The following is a 14,314-nucleotide window of genomic DNA, read 5'->3' as shown; positions in this document are numbered from 1 at the left end:
ATTTGTTTAACACTTTTTTTGGTTACTGCATGATTCCATATGTGTTATTTCATAGTTGTGATGTCTTCACTATTATTCTACAATGTAGAAAATAGTAAAAAYAAAGAAAAACCCTTGAATGGTGTTCTAAAACTTTTGACCGGTAGTGTACATCTAAGTTGATTTGTGACAAGCTGTTTCATATTAAAAGCCTTAAAGCCGTATTTGATGGTTTGCTTTCCCAGACATCCCAGCTCCCGTGTCTTGAACTGAGGATGGGTCGCTGATCCCGGAACCCGCTGTGCGATCTATCAGCTCTGTGATTGGTCCGTTCTGGTTCCGGTCGCTATCTGCTGCCATGGCGAAGAGCCCTGAGGTGAAGCTGGCCGTTTTCGGAAGAGCAGGAGTGGGTAAATCAGGTAGGAGGACTGCTATCTGTCTGTCTGCTTGTCTGCCTCCCTGTCTGTCCTTTCGCTTTACAGTACAGTATGTGCGTAATGCCTATCTGTTTGACTGTCTACATGATTTTCTGTCTGTTTCTCTCTCTGTCTGTCTTCCGGCTGTCTGTCTTTCCATGTTTGTGTTTTTCTCTTTGTCCATCTATTGGAGAGCGTCAGTGAGATATGGCTTGTGGGCTTATTTTTGTTAGAAGAGCAGTATTTGTTTTAGTTCCCATGTYTCAGTGATGTTTACACAAGAAACAATCTACTAAAATAACTTCTGATTGTCGTTCTGGTCTGAAGTACCCTTACTTTACCCGAGCCAATTCAACACATTCTGAATCACCGTTGCAAACTGGCTTAACGCTCCTGTATAGCCTAATGCACATGTCAARCGGGGCACCATATTTAGTATGCTGTTTAGTATGATATCTGCAGTAGCTATACAAGATAATGAAGAGCATATGTCTCTTGCACGGCACAAATGAAGACAGATCGCTCYCCATGGCGTTTGGAAATATTTCTTTGAATGTTATCCATGTTTAATTATCCCATTATGTAACACTGATGTCTGTGAAGGTCAAATCAGGGACTGTTTTCCATGATAACCCATATAGTATTGTCAGTATTGTACACTGTACAGGCAGGCAACAGGGTGTACTTTGCAATGTACATGTGTTATTAACCACTAATAGGTCATGTGGAATAAGGAATASCACTTCTATAAAAGGGAAGTATGAGTTTTACAGCCCAGCCCTGTACATTGCAAGACTTTACACACATCATCCTCCTATGACAGCCAAATTCAACTGGCGGAGCGCGGTCGTAGTCCAGACCCAGAGAAGGGTCAATACGGACCGAACAACATCTCGTTTAGTTATATAAAAGTAAATAAATCATTTTTAGACAGCTTTCAAAAATCWACCGGGTGCCTCGGCCTCTCTAACTCAGCAACCCCTCTTTCTCTCTCGAAGGGACGCTCACGTCTACTAGTGCCCCGTCTAACTCAATCGCGAGGTTATACTCAAATACATGGGGCCACGTCTTACCAAATCACATCAATGCAAATATCCTCTGCGGAACCTCGGGACAAGCAGKCAGAAAGAAACAGAAAKATTTGACCGCGGTTCAACTGTTAATAACGCAGATAGGAGCTAAGTTACCAGTATCTTTAGTAATATGGCTTATTAAAAAAAACACACATTTACGCCGAAAACAGTATATTCAAAGACGAGTAGACAAAACGTAATTCTTCCCACAACCAGCACAAAACCAATGTGCCTGATATGAAGCGAGTCCGTAGCCCTCGTGAAAAGTGCCAATGTTAAGCGCCATTATGACACCAAGCATAGTAATATCGATCCGATGTATACCCTAAACACAGAGGTGAGAACAAACAAGATTAACCAACTCAAAGCCCTTGTCAATTCCYTGACAGCCCAACTACATTTAATGGAGTGTTCACTGAGGATAGCCTGGGTTTTGGGAAAACACACACAAAAACATTCTGACGCATATTTGGTTAAAGAATGCATGTGTGAAGTTGCTGACACCTTGTTTGAAGCTAAACAAAATGMTGAGCTCAGAGAAAAGATCAAACAGATCCCACGGTCTGATTCCACAGCAATGAGGAGAACTGAAATATTAGCTGGGGATTTATTAACTTTACAACTTGATGAGGCCATTCAGAATGCATCATGCATTTCATTAGCTGTGGATGAATCCAACAGATAAASACTGATAATGCCCAGCTTCTGGTGTTTGTCAGATTGTATAATGAAACAGGAGGAATCCTGTGAGGAGCTGTTGGGCTTACCAAATCTAGAAGCACACACACGGTGAGAGGATATCCGCGAGGGATATCAAAGGGATGCCGACAAAAAGGGGGAGAGATCAGAAGTCAGTGGTCTCTATCACCACAGATGGAGCTCCAGCCTTGATAGGAAAAGAGAGGSGACTGGTTGCACGTTTGAAAGAGGACCACCCTAAACCTGACATCATACCACTGCATCACCCATCAATCTGTGCTGTGTGCCAGTCTGGGAAAAGAGAATTCTGAGGTCATGACAACGATGRCGAAACTTTTTGAGAGCAACATCACCCCTATAACACCGCCTGCTACGAGGCTTCCTGACAGAGGCCAACGCCAGTTCTGCACGACAATATCATATTGCTCAGCAAAGGCAGGGTTTTGGAATGCTTTTGGGCCATTCGGGAGGAAATCAAAGCTTTCRTATCAGCGCAAAAGAGTGATAAGGCAACCCAGTTTCCTGAGTTGTTGGAAGATGAGGAAAAGATGGAAACAGTTGCGTTTTTGTCCGACATCGCATCACACCTCAATCAACGATGTTAAGCTGCAGGGACAGAACAACACAGTGTGTGATATGATAACAGCAGTCCGGGCTGTCCGGAAGAAATTGGAGCTTTGATGACTCACTGTTGGAAGATAACTGCTGCTGCTCATCCAGAACCCCTTCATGGTCACAAATGTGACAACGTTGCCAGGTAAGCRCAACAGATCAGATGGGTAGATGTTGCAAAACTACAAATGGAGTTGATTGCGCTGCAATAAAAKGTGTCTTTGAAGGAGCAGGCTGGTGGTTGTGACCCTGTTACTTTCTGGGGAAAGATGGTGCCTGTAGCTGACGCCCCTGTTCTCAAGAAACTGGCACTATACATCCTGACCAGGGTTTGGCTCCACATATAGCTGTGAATCAGCCTTCTCCWCAATGAACTTTATTCAAAAACAAGTACCACGCCCGGGCTCACCAATGAACACCTGCACCATTGTCTGAGTTGCTCGCACACCATTTGTGCCAAAGTTCAAAGCATTGGCAGGAGACAGAAAGAAAGCAATTTCTCTCATTGATGCAAGAGCAAGGCCCAGAGTGGCTTATACATGAATATTGCACGGCCCACAGTGACTTTCTGATCATTCAGATGATTATCTTTGTTCTCCAGAAAACATGCGCTGTATTTCAGGTAAGTATTATTTAATAATTCAAGGCYCATGTACAATGGTTCACGGTGCACTTTTTTGCTTCGACACCTGTGCAACCGCGTTTGTTCTTCAGCAATGATGCACGTGTTTACATTCCAAAAAAATAAGAAGCTGTAATTCATTTTATTGTCTCATTTAATGTATTTACTGCACATTTTATACAGCAACATGTTTCATAAGTTGTRGACGACTATGTTTGTTACTACGCTGTACCACAGTGCCAATGAAGAACGACATCCATCYGGACCTTTGCCACCTAGGARATTTGTGTCACTGGACTTCTGAAATAGTAGTTGAGTAGCCCTGTCCTATGACATTCTTGTTGCCATTGCTAACTTCAGGAATTAGACATATGCAGAAGAGATTTACATCTGATCATGGCTCACAGAAWCAAATGTTCAAAACCACATGACTTACAACACAATAAACGAGAGAGAAGTACTGCTCTCCAGCACAGTGTACTGATAAAAGTCTGAGGAAAAGGGGGTGAGGAGACATTTAGGCCAGCAGCTTTGTGGCGTATCAGGCACCAGTTTGTAAAACATTTTCATTTGAAGACTCAATCCAAACTTGAAAGAAGAGGTCAGACATCAGTATGGTTCTCAGAAGTCCAGCCAGCCGTTGCAATTCTCAGACTGACGTCGTTGACCAAAGAGTGTGCGGATGACAGCTTTAAATTGGTGACAGCCGCCTCCAACGTACAACAGAAAGTCACCGCCTAGTGAAAGGAATATGACGAAACATTGGCACTTGGCCAAAGCTAAGTGCTTTTGCWAATTTTCTGTACAATTCAACAGATTCCGATGTCAATTATATCCAGCTCTGATCCCAACTCTTCAAGCGAGTAGAGGAAGATATACGTGTTGTGTTTTTCAACCATAGAGGCTTACTTACATTCAGCAAGACAGGGGTTATCAGTGGATGAGGAGAGAGTTTGAGTCAGAGAGAAGGTGGGTGTGATTGCTTTCGGAGAATTTATCGATAGCCTGGTTAACCTGACAGAACCACTGCGGTGTTTCCCGGAAGCCTAGACCCGGAGTTAAATTCCAAATTGACACTTGCATTTAAGACTTTAGGGTTAGAGTAGAACGGGCAGTAGGCCATTACTTTTTTATTTTTTATACATTTATTTAACCTTTATTTAACTGGACTCGAACCCAGGATCTCTAGTGGCACAGCTAGTACTGCAATGCAGTGCCTTAGACCACTGCACCACTTGGGAGGCCTTCATAAAAGGTACTTTTATCAGAGTTATTGCAGTATGAGTTGGCACAAAARCATTCTGGCTTCAGTGCAAACCTGTCGCTCCTTCCTCAAAAGGAATCTCCTTACATTGGAGTGAACAGTACATCTTCTGCCTTTGTTTCCAATAGATTCATGTTTTCCGTGGTGATTTTCAGACCGTCAGCATYACCTCCTTTTCCTTCTTGGTCTCCTGGAGACAGGATGATATTAATGGGCTCTATTTCTGTAAGGGAACTRGAGCGTGACTGCMTATTAACGTTACACATGSACAATCACTGGATTGTTGGCCAGCAGAAAACATTTACTATGATAATCAGAAGATTGGTTGGTTCAGGGAAGGGAAGTTTCTTGGCTTGAGGAGGACGGTGCGTGTACATGTTTGTGAGACTTGGTTGGTTTGGATTGGTTGGTAAGACCCGGGTTTAAGTATTGTCTATCCCTGATTGGTGGTTCAGGGAATGGCATGGGACATTTCTTGGCTTGAGAACTCTGTGTGTTTGTGAGACTTMGTTTTGATTGGTTGGAAAGATGTCTTGACTTCCTTAGASACACATAGACCAAGGTCTAAKAAAGCAACAGAGTATATTGACAGACTGTGTGGATGGAGTCTGTTCCAGGACTTCTCAGGCTTTGGTATATTGACTCATTGGAGAGATGCTGGAGTCTGGAGATGCTATTTGTCAAATAAACACACACTGGCAATCACACAAACTGGCACACACACACACACTCTTGTGTGATGTGAGGTGTCAGCGTGGCTCTGGCAGCRTGGTGTTTTTTTGGGGGGAGTCCAAATAAAGTGGAAACAAGGTTTATTGAGTGCGAAATGTGGCCCCATAAAAGGGCCCGTCGGCTAGCTCCCCAAACATCCTGCCTCTCTCTCCCTCCGCTCCCTCCATCCCTGCCTAATGGAGAAGAAAAGATAACAATAATAAAGTCTCCTGCCCGCTGCTCTCCTCTTCTCCTCTCAGCCCAGAAATATTGCTGTTTATGGTTTCCAACCCAACGCCTCAAGGAGACCATGAATCAGCTTAATGCAAGTGTCTTGTAAAAGAGATATATGTAAACAGTCTTTCACACCGAAAGGGCAAGGATGAGGAGTTGGGCCTTTGGAAAACAAAGAAACTGGCAGGTATTGCTKCCCCGAAGATGAACGTTCACCATATTTTAGGTGGTTATATTATAGACCACACAGTCAGTCTGTTGCTCAGCACTGAGTGTGCGTTATTTTGTTGTAGTCAGATTTTTTTWATGACATTCTGGGAACAGGACCCCCCACAGGTCTTGTTGTTTTCATGACATGCCCTTCTAACACACGTACATACAGTACCAGTCAAAAGTTTGGACACACCTACTCATTCAAGGGTTTTTCTTAATTTTTACTATTTTCTACATTGTAGAATAATAGTGAAGACATCAAAACTATGAWATAACACATATGGAATCATGTAATAATTATTATATTCAGCCCAAGKGCACAACAGCCACTTTGGCTGCAAAAGGCCAGGATTTTTTTAGGGGGCATTATGGCCACACAAGAGGGATGCCGCCGGGAAATTCGAGGCCTGGTGAGAATATTATCACGGATCTAGTTGTCAAATTGTGAATGAGAGACTGATGAAGTGTGTGCAGCCTGCGCAAGAAACAAAGCAAAGCTCATGCCTTTCATGCAACTTTTTTCAAATCATCATTAGAGTCTCGTCATGCAGCCTTAGAATTTCTTAAAAATCTAAACATATAACCCGACATTTGTATAACAACTAAACTAAATAACTCTAAATTAAGCATATAGGAGGACCTCTACCTACATGTACATACTACCTCAACCGGTGACCCCTGCACATTGACTCTGTACCGGCACCCCCTTTATATTGTTATTTTTTACTGCTCCTCTTTTGTTACTTTTATCTCTTATTCTTATCCATCATTTTTTTAACTGCACTGTCGGTTAAGGGCTCGTAAGTAAGCATTTCACTATAAGGTCTACCTACACCTGTTGTATTCGGCGCATGTGACTAATAAAACTTGATTGGATTTTGATTTGATTTGACTCTTTAAAATGTAGATGTTCCTAAGGTCTGCATCAGTGGAAGCCAGGAGATGCTAAATGTGTTTATGTTAGTTAATTAATGGTCAATTACCATGAGGCCGGCAGTGATTTGCTTGACAATCTCTGGCTGACAAAATGTAATGACCAYCACAGCCCTACCAATAGCTCTTTGGTATGACCTGAACAGCCCAGTGCAAGAACCWACAAGAAAGTGTGGACCGGTTGGCATGCTGTTGGAAAACCCTCATTATATTTTGGCACAGTGGTCCTGTGGGTATAAGCTGTGATTCAACATGGACATTATTCCACTGCACAAGTGSACTAATTAACAATCGTTGCTGGCATTTTCATTCCTGAGATAAGAYCCTTGGAGAGGCTTAGAAGTGTCTCTTAAAAAGACAGGCGTGAYTAGAAGTTTCGGGCATACTTCTAAAATCGAGAGGCGAGCCAAGTTCCTGCAAGGTTTTCAGTGATATGTATCCCATACGTGTTGGCACAGCTACAGAAAGAGTGCAATGCTGATCCATGTAATGTGTTTATGCGACTTATGCRTACAGTATGTTATCTAGGCATTTAGATTTAGAGGCTTAAAGAGATCAGAGGGTGGTTATGGGAAATGTGTGAAGTTGRTAAGCTGGTCTGTTTATTAAATTGCGTGTTTTCCAGAACCCTGACAAACAAAGCAAATGAATGTATTATTTATGTCTTTTTTAATGTCTAACCATCGCATCATCATTTGATCATGTGGTCTTTATCTCACTTGGAAAACCCCTAAAYCCTACACAGTTCATACAAGCACAGAGTGTACTAAGTCCTGTAAGTAAATTGTATCTCAATGAGTGTTGTTGCTAAAGGACGGAGATTTACAGTAGTCCTACAAATGTGATACATTGATTGACTACACAGGTAACTTGAGKTCAGACAGACAATGCTACATAAGCTTTTAGAATGTGAAAAACATTTCATAGAAGGTGCTGGTATTYTGACCCACTCACACCACTCCTGTTCTGTTGATTTACAGACATAGTGATTTGTAGCATAGACACATAACAGGGAGTAAATATTCTACAGTAGCCTATTTTCCAGACTGAGGGATTAATATTCAGGTTACATGCTGTAAGGCTAGATATACTTTGCAGGCGAATGAAGATATAATTCGCATGCTATGGGTTTTTAAGGCCATCCATTAATAACGTAAGACATTGCATTGTAAGATATTAATTATATAGCTACTTGTTTAGCTTCATAGGTTTCTTGAGGGCTTGCAAATTGTCTTTCTGCTGGCAAAAACTCAAAACAAAATGTATGACTAAATCTTAGGAAACAGGATCCTGCTATTCCTTTGGTAAGCAAGTAAAACCAAAAGACTGTACTGTATGACTCGACACGGACTGTCAGTGCTCCTTCTGTCACCWTTTTCTCCTCKGTAAGTAAAGGGACTGAGYCTGCCAGCTAACAGYACCATCAGTCATTTGTCCTGATAAGAGATTGATTTGGTGAGAGAAAATGGGCCAAAGAAAAGAAGTGTAAAAGAGGAGTGATGGGAAATGATTTAGGGTTAGACAGGTGAAATGAGGGTAGTCAGCCTGTCGGGTGTTGTTTGTTTACGATGCTGGAGTGTTAAGAAACTGAGAGGGGAAAGCTACTGCAAGTGTGGCCAGGTGATACAGATCTGTGTGTGTGTGTGTGTCTGGTTAGGAAGATCTGATCACAATGTGTATTTTAATCGTCTACACCTGTCCAAAAAATGTGAGCACAATCAGAATGTGGATAAGATCAGGACAAAGCGTAGCAGGTATAAACAAGGCTTACAGTATATGTATGCTTGCCACATATTGGCACACATGTTGCATCGACAATTCCAACAGCATCTCCTCTCCTCTTTCCTTCCTCCATGTTGCTCTCTCGCTCTCTGAACGTATTATCTACACCCCAGAGCATCATTTTGACCTCACAGTGGAACAGGATGTCCTCGGCGCTTACATCTATTTGAGCTGTCAAAAGACCTTGCTTTTCTTTCGTCTACCTCAGCATTCACACACACATCCACTGAACCCACTCATCTAGCTTCTATTCGTCTCTCTCTCTCTCTCTCTCTCTCTCTCTGGAGCAATTGCGTCGCAGGAAGATGGGCTTTTTGTACATGATTTATTTATTTATTAACCTATTTATGTATTTATTTTTAGACCATGCACTAAAATGCTCTCCCAGATTATTTGTCCATACGTACGTAGGTCTACCCACTCCTCACTCCCTCGCCTTGCTTGCCCCCAGTTCGTCACGAGTTCTCAATGCCGCTGGTCTCCTTAGTGGCGATTGAGTCATCGTTAGCAGTTCTCTCCCTTTTAACAGCCTACCCTGCCTTGTCTCGGGAGAGTAGGACGGCTTTTAAAATGTAATGGTGGATCTATTAAGCATTTTCTTGTTGCTTTCTTTTGCTTTTTAAGACGCAGGGCTTGTGAGGAAACGCTCAAGTTAATGTAATTGTTTTCCTGTGGCACCCTTTTGGCAAATTGAGTGACTGTGAATGGCTGTTCCTAAGTGGATCTGTCCACCCTCTCAATAACACACTAATCAACACACGCTAATGCTTGGTCTTCAGGTTGGACACAAACACTCTAATGCTTGTCTTCAGGTGGACACAACACATTCTAGTTGCTGTCTTCAGGTGGACACAACACCACATCTAATGCTTGTCTTCAGGTGGACACAACACACTCTAATGCTTGTCTTCAGGTGGACACAACACACTCTATGCTTGTCTTCAGGTGACACAACACACTCTAATGCTTGTCTTCAGGTGGACACAACACCTACTTGCTGTCTCAGGTGGACACAACAACCTCTAATGGCTTGTCTTCAGGTGGACACAACACACTCTAATGCTGTCGTTTCAGGTGGACACAACACACTCTAATGCTTGTCTTCAGGTGGCACACAACACATCTCTAATGCTTGTCTTCAGGTGGACACAAAGGGTTCTTTGGCTGTCCCCATAGGAGAACCTTTGAAGAACCCTTTTTGCTTCCAGGTAGAACTCTTTTGGGTTCCATGTAGAACCCTTTAGGGTTTTACCTGGATCCAAAAGGGTTCTACCTGAACACAAAACGGGTTCTTCAAAGGGTTCTCCTATGGGCAGCCAAAGAACCCTTTTAGATTCTAGATACACTCTGTCATTAAGTAGACACAAAGATCTGTTCAGATCTATCATCTGGATGTAGGTTTTTAGCGGATTTTAATACAACACTATAGGTTTCCAGGTGTTATCCGTAACACAATGCAGAACTTAAATATTTTAAGTCGAGTGTAACACAAGACAAAATCATATGGTTATGCAATTATGTATCATCCGTAGTAGGGTTATTTTTGGCTAAACATCTGGTTAAAGTTAGGAAGTAGAACACCCACTTTGTTTTYCGGGTCTTTTCTCTTTAAGTGTTCATAAATGTATATCTAAGCTCAAGTATTTTGTAARTAAATAAACAATTCCATTCCTAGCCATCCATTCCCTGTGAAGTCATCTGTTTAGTAACCTCCGTGTCACAGGTAATATTCAAACACCGATTAACTCATGCGTCTCAAATATTTCACACAATGTCAAATCATGTGTACTCAATCACCTGGGACACACGTTAGCCAGGGTGAATACGAGTAGAACCCCATTGTTCATTGGCCAGATTAGAGATTCAATGGAGTATCAGAAACCTTACGCCCTTCCCAGAGTCCCAACCGACAATATCCCGGGTTTTGGTCCTTTTGCGCCCTTAGAAAAAGGGAGAAATCGTACTCTCCCAAGTGTCCTACTTTACGTTGCCGTAGGGGCCAGGAGTGAAAGGMTCTTTTTTCTCATGCCCCCATTGTTTGTATGTTTATAAAGAGCTGGAACACGTACAAAGTTGAGCGACACTGGTCAGACCCTCCTTCTGGGGATCTCCCAGTCATTCAAAGTAAACGTGAGAGGCTTTCCTATACAGCGACCTGTTTAATACAATCAAAAGCAATCTCCATTGACCTCCATAGTCCTTTAGGCCCATGAAGGTGTATTGAAAGGATCTGAGTTCTATTTGACTGAACAAGTGAGTAATTACACACCCATTTAAGGATATACGGTATATACTAMAATAAGGGATGAGGTGTATCAGGTCGAATAGAGTGCATGGTTATTTTTCATGTCCCGTGGCTACATTAACATCATTCTGTGCTTTTAGCGCTTCTCTAATAGGTCTACATGCTGTGATCAAACAGGAATGATATAGCCTGAGGCCTAATCACCAGCTATTGCAGAGATAGCATGATTTATCTTTGCCTCTTCTGTGACCTCAGACTGTATATGGAAAAGTACAGAGGTAGTGTACATCTATCTATAGTGTACGCCTGCTCTAGTACAGTACATACAGTATAAGCCATATTTTCTAGACTGGTTATGTTCTGATTGCAGTTGATAGAGAGCCAAACTTTCGTCATTGACTATCCTCCCATTGAAGMACATGTCCAAAGATATTACAAAATGAACTGGCTTTCATTTGAACACTATTGTCCAAAATGTTGTACAACATTCCTCTCCTCTGTGATCGACTGTCTGCTCCGGGTTGCTGTGTCTGTCAGGCCGAGTGTGGTGCATTCGATTGGGTGAGTTTCGGTCCCTTCCTCTGATGAAGGTCAGGAAGCGTAGGTATTGGTCTCAATCTCTGAATTATATATAGTTTTCCTTAGAAATTCAACTTGGAAAATAGTTTGAGGTGCAGTATAGTGTCCATTTGTTAGGTGGTTTTTGCTAGCTATCTAGCTTTGTTCAGTTCAAGGGATGCGAGTGGCCAAAGCTTACCCACACACCATGTTTAGGCAGTACGCATGTGCAAAATATGTCAGGAACGGCAGCACGCGTCAACGATTTGAATGGATGGGAAGGAAGGAATGAATACCCTGGCGGCTTTATGAGGTGTAGTTTTATGATGTAGTTTTAGCACATTTTGGGATCTGAAGTATACTGAGCATCATTAGATAACAAAAAATAATGTCAATTTTTTGTTGTTGTATCATTTCCTTTTTTATTTGTCTTWTCATAACAGCTTTTTTTTATTAGATTATACACACACCCTGACTGCACATCACTGGTGTGTGTAAACAAATACAGCATTTAAATGATGTGCCAGTTTTGGAGGCAGGCTGCTTACACAGGTATTTAAAGGGAGGTATTCATTTTCCCCAGCTGCAGCTTTCAGGGGGGACATTCTGTGATTCATGATGGTTTTAAATGAAAGGAAGGATTTGCTTATCTTAGTGTTGCGAGATTGCGCAGAGCTTTGGAGTAACAGAGGTCATTTATTTGTTCTGTTTTTGGAAGATGATTGGTTTCAGAGTCCGGGGAAACGGCAGAGAAGGCAGTGCGTCACTCAGTCAGACATACTGTAGCGCAAATTAGTAATGAACAAATGTGTGTGGTTTGCACTTGATAGGATTGGCACTTCAATAAATATTAGGCCTACTAATTTAGCATGGTATGAAATGAGAGATTAATATAATATCAATCACCTACCCTAATTTCTCATCTCTTTTGAGTTTGACTGTTTGGGGATTAGCACATTGTCATTATATTTATTTGGGCCCCTATTAGTTATAGTGTACACGTTCTTATCACGAAACCAGGGACATGATACCCACTGATGAGCAGAGAGGCCCTGGAAAGAAAAGTGTTGACTCATGCGAATACAGCTCTAGCTAGGGCCACTACAGTTAATTGGCAATAATGATTTACAAAATAATCTGAACCAGGATCTTCTTACTAGGGCTACAAACMATCATTGGCGCTGCCAACRACATTTGGCAAAGATGTMGACTATCGCGGAAGTGAGCCATGTCTCCGTCCGATGAGACTCTTGACYTTATACGTTCCTTTGGCGTATCAATTTCCGTTTATCTAGCAACGCTGTAGTTGATGTCYCTTCAAGTCTTGTTTATCAATGTCTCTGGAGAGCCTTGTTACCCGGGGAACACAAACATGCCCAAGAGAGCGTCTGGCGGTGAAAGGGGCTCTGGGAAAGCTTCCGCTGGACGCTGAGACTGACACAGAGCGGTGACCTCGTGTTCACAGGAAGTGACCGGGGTATTTTTTTGCAGCATGGCTCGAGTCGGTCCCGACTACTGCAGTCTATGATGTTGGAAAGGCTTGCTAACTGAGCTGTCACTTTATCGCTGTGCGTATCTCTGTGTGTTGCCCATATACCCACAATTACAGTATCATTTGTCTATTGAATAAAGAAAAAAGCCTTGAGTGCCACTAATGGATTTCCAACTGCTCTTTACAATATAAAGGTAAATCCAGTTCACTATATCCACCTTGTTAAAATGCCTGCTACATWTAACTCAAGCTGCATACAAAGAGGCAGACAACACAAAGTGTTAAAAATAGAAGCATRAACATGCAGTGTTTAATGGTAGTGTACAGGTTTGTGTTATTCAAAGGATAAGTTAACTTGAGACCTACTACGAGACCGCATATTGAAATATTTCTACAGTATTCTGTACAGTTGAATTCTACCTTTACATTGCATACCATATATTTTCTGTAAACCTGGTGACACGCCTGYTCGCATACTGTAGTTGTAATCATCCTCACAGTGGGCATTAGGTTTGTAAGTTCWTAGAGGATCAAATTGAATGAGCCCAGTCTATATTTGCCAGAACACACTTAGACAAATCTTAGTTTTTGCTATTTTTCTTTGAAATAAGTAATTGTAGCTACAGGCAGTTTCTCAAGAATAAGTACTTTCTTCAGATCATATTTGATTAATGGGATATTCCAATTCAAACCGACTTTTGGCACTGCACGTACTGTCAAAGACAGATGACTGGTGCGATGGGATTGGACAATGGGACAACAAGTATGTATGAAAACGCACACCTACTCTGTTACTCCTCCTACTAAATCGACAGTTATTTGATTTCCACCAGCCCTGGTTCCTGTGCAGGGCAGATCTGCTGGACAACAGCCATCAATCGTCATGGTGATCGCTGTAAGATCTACGGGGCCCGGCCTACATGCACCCCTAGCCATAATTGATCTAGAAATCCATTTGTCACATGAGAGGCGGGGGAATGTCACGAGGCGGCAACATGAAGTGCATGACACATTGGACCTGCACTGTAGCCAATCAGTTTTCTTTTTCACATTCCATACAGTCATGTCCTCAGCAGTGCTACAGAATACGTTTGTTTCCATGGTTGTGACCGCATACATTTGAAATTGCTTTCAGAACACATTTGATGTGGGTTTTATATAGTTGAATTGAGGAACATTGTTTATTTTGTGGAGGAGTTCATTATAAGATATATATATATATATAAGTTACATGTTTTCAATCAGTCAACATTTCAATGGAGCAGCAGTGAGATGATTGGATACTGTGTAGAGGAATGCTATTAAAACTACCCAAACAGTCACTCCGGTTAATGATTTACCTCAGCTTTGATTGGATCTCAGCGCCAGGCCAGTCAATGTGAACCATGAGAAAGCAATGTCCCAAGTGGACCTGCAACAATCATAACAGCTCTGTAGTCATAAAAACATCAATAACTGAATGAAAGATTCATCTCAAACAC

The 14,314-nt window shown here is 42.0% G+C and overlaps 1 protein-coding gene across 1 annotated transcript in view; it reads left to right on the top strand.

Moving 5' to 3' along the window:
* The window catches only part of LOC111951486 (ras-related and estrogen-regulated growth inhibitor), a 34,941-nt gene that overhangs the window by 6,208 nt on the left and 14,419 nt on the right, over positions 1-14,314 (top strand). Inside the window, exon 2 of the mRNA XM_023969609.2 lies at positions 225-398. Coding sequence (XP_023825377.1) covers positions 338-398 — 61 coding nt within the window. The 5' untranslated portion in view covers positions 225-337. The remainder of the gene's footprint in view (positions 1-224; positions 399-14,314) is intronic.

This window comes from Salvelinus sp. IW2-2015, linkage group LG24 (genome assembly GCF_002910315.2).
Source record: "Salvelinus sp. IW2-2015 linkage group LG24, ASM291031v2, whole genome shotgun sequence".
Classification (NCBI taxonomy): domain Eukaryota; kingdom Metazoa; phylum Chordata; class Actinopteri; order Salmoniformes; family Salmonidae; genus Salvelinus; species Salvelinus sp. IW2-2015.
Note: the sequence above shows the minus strand (reverse complement) of the source record. Positions and strands in the feature narration are given on the sequence as shown.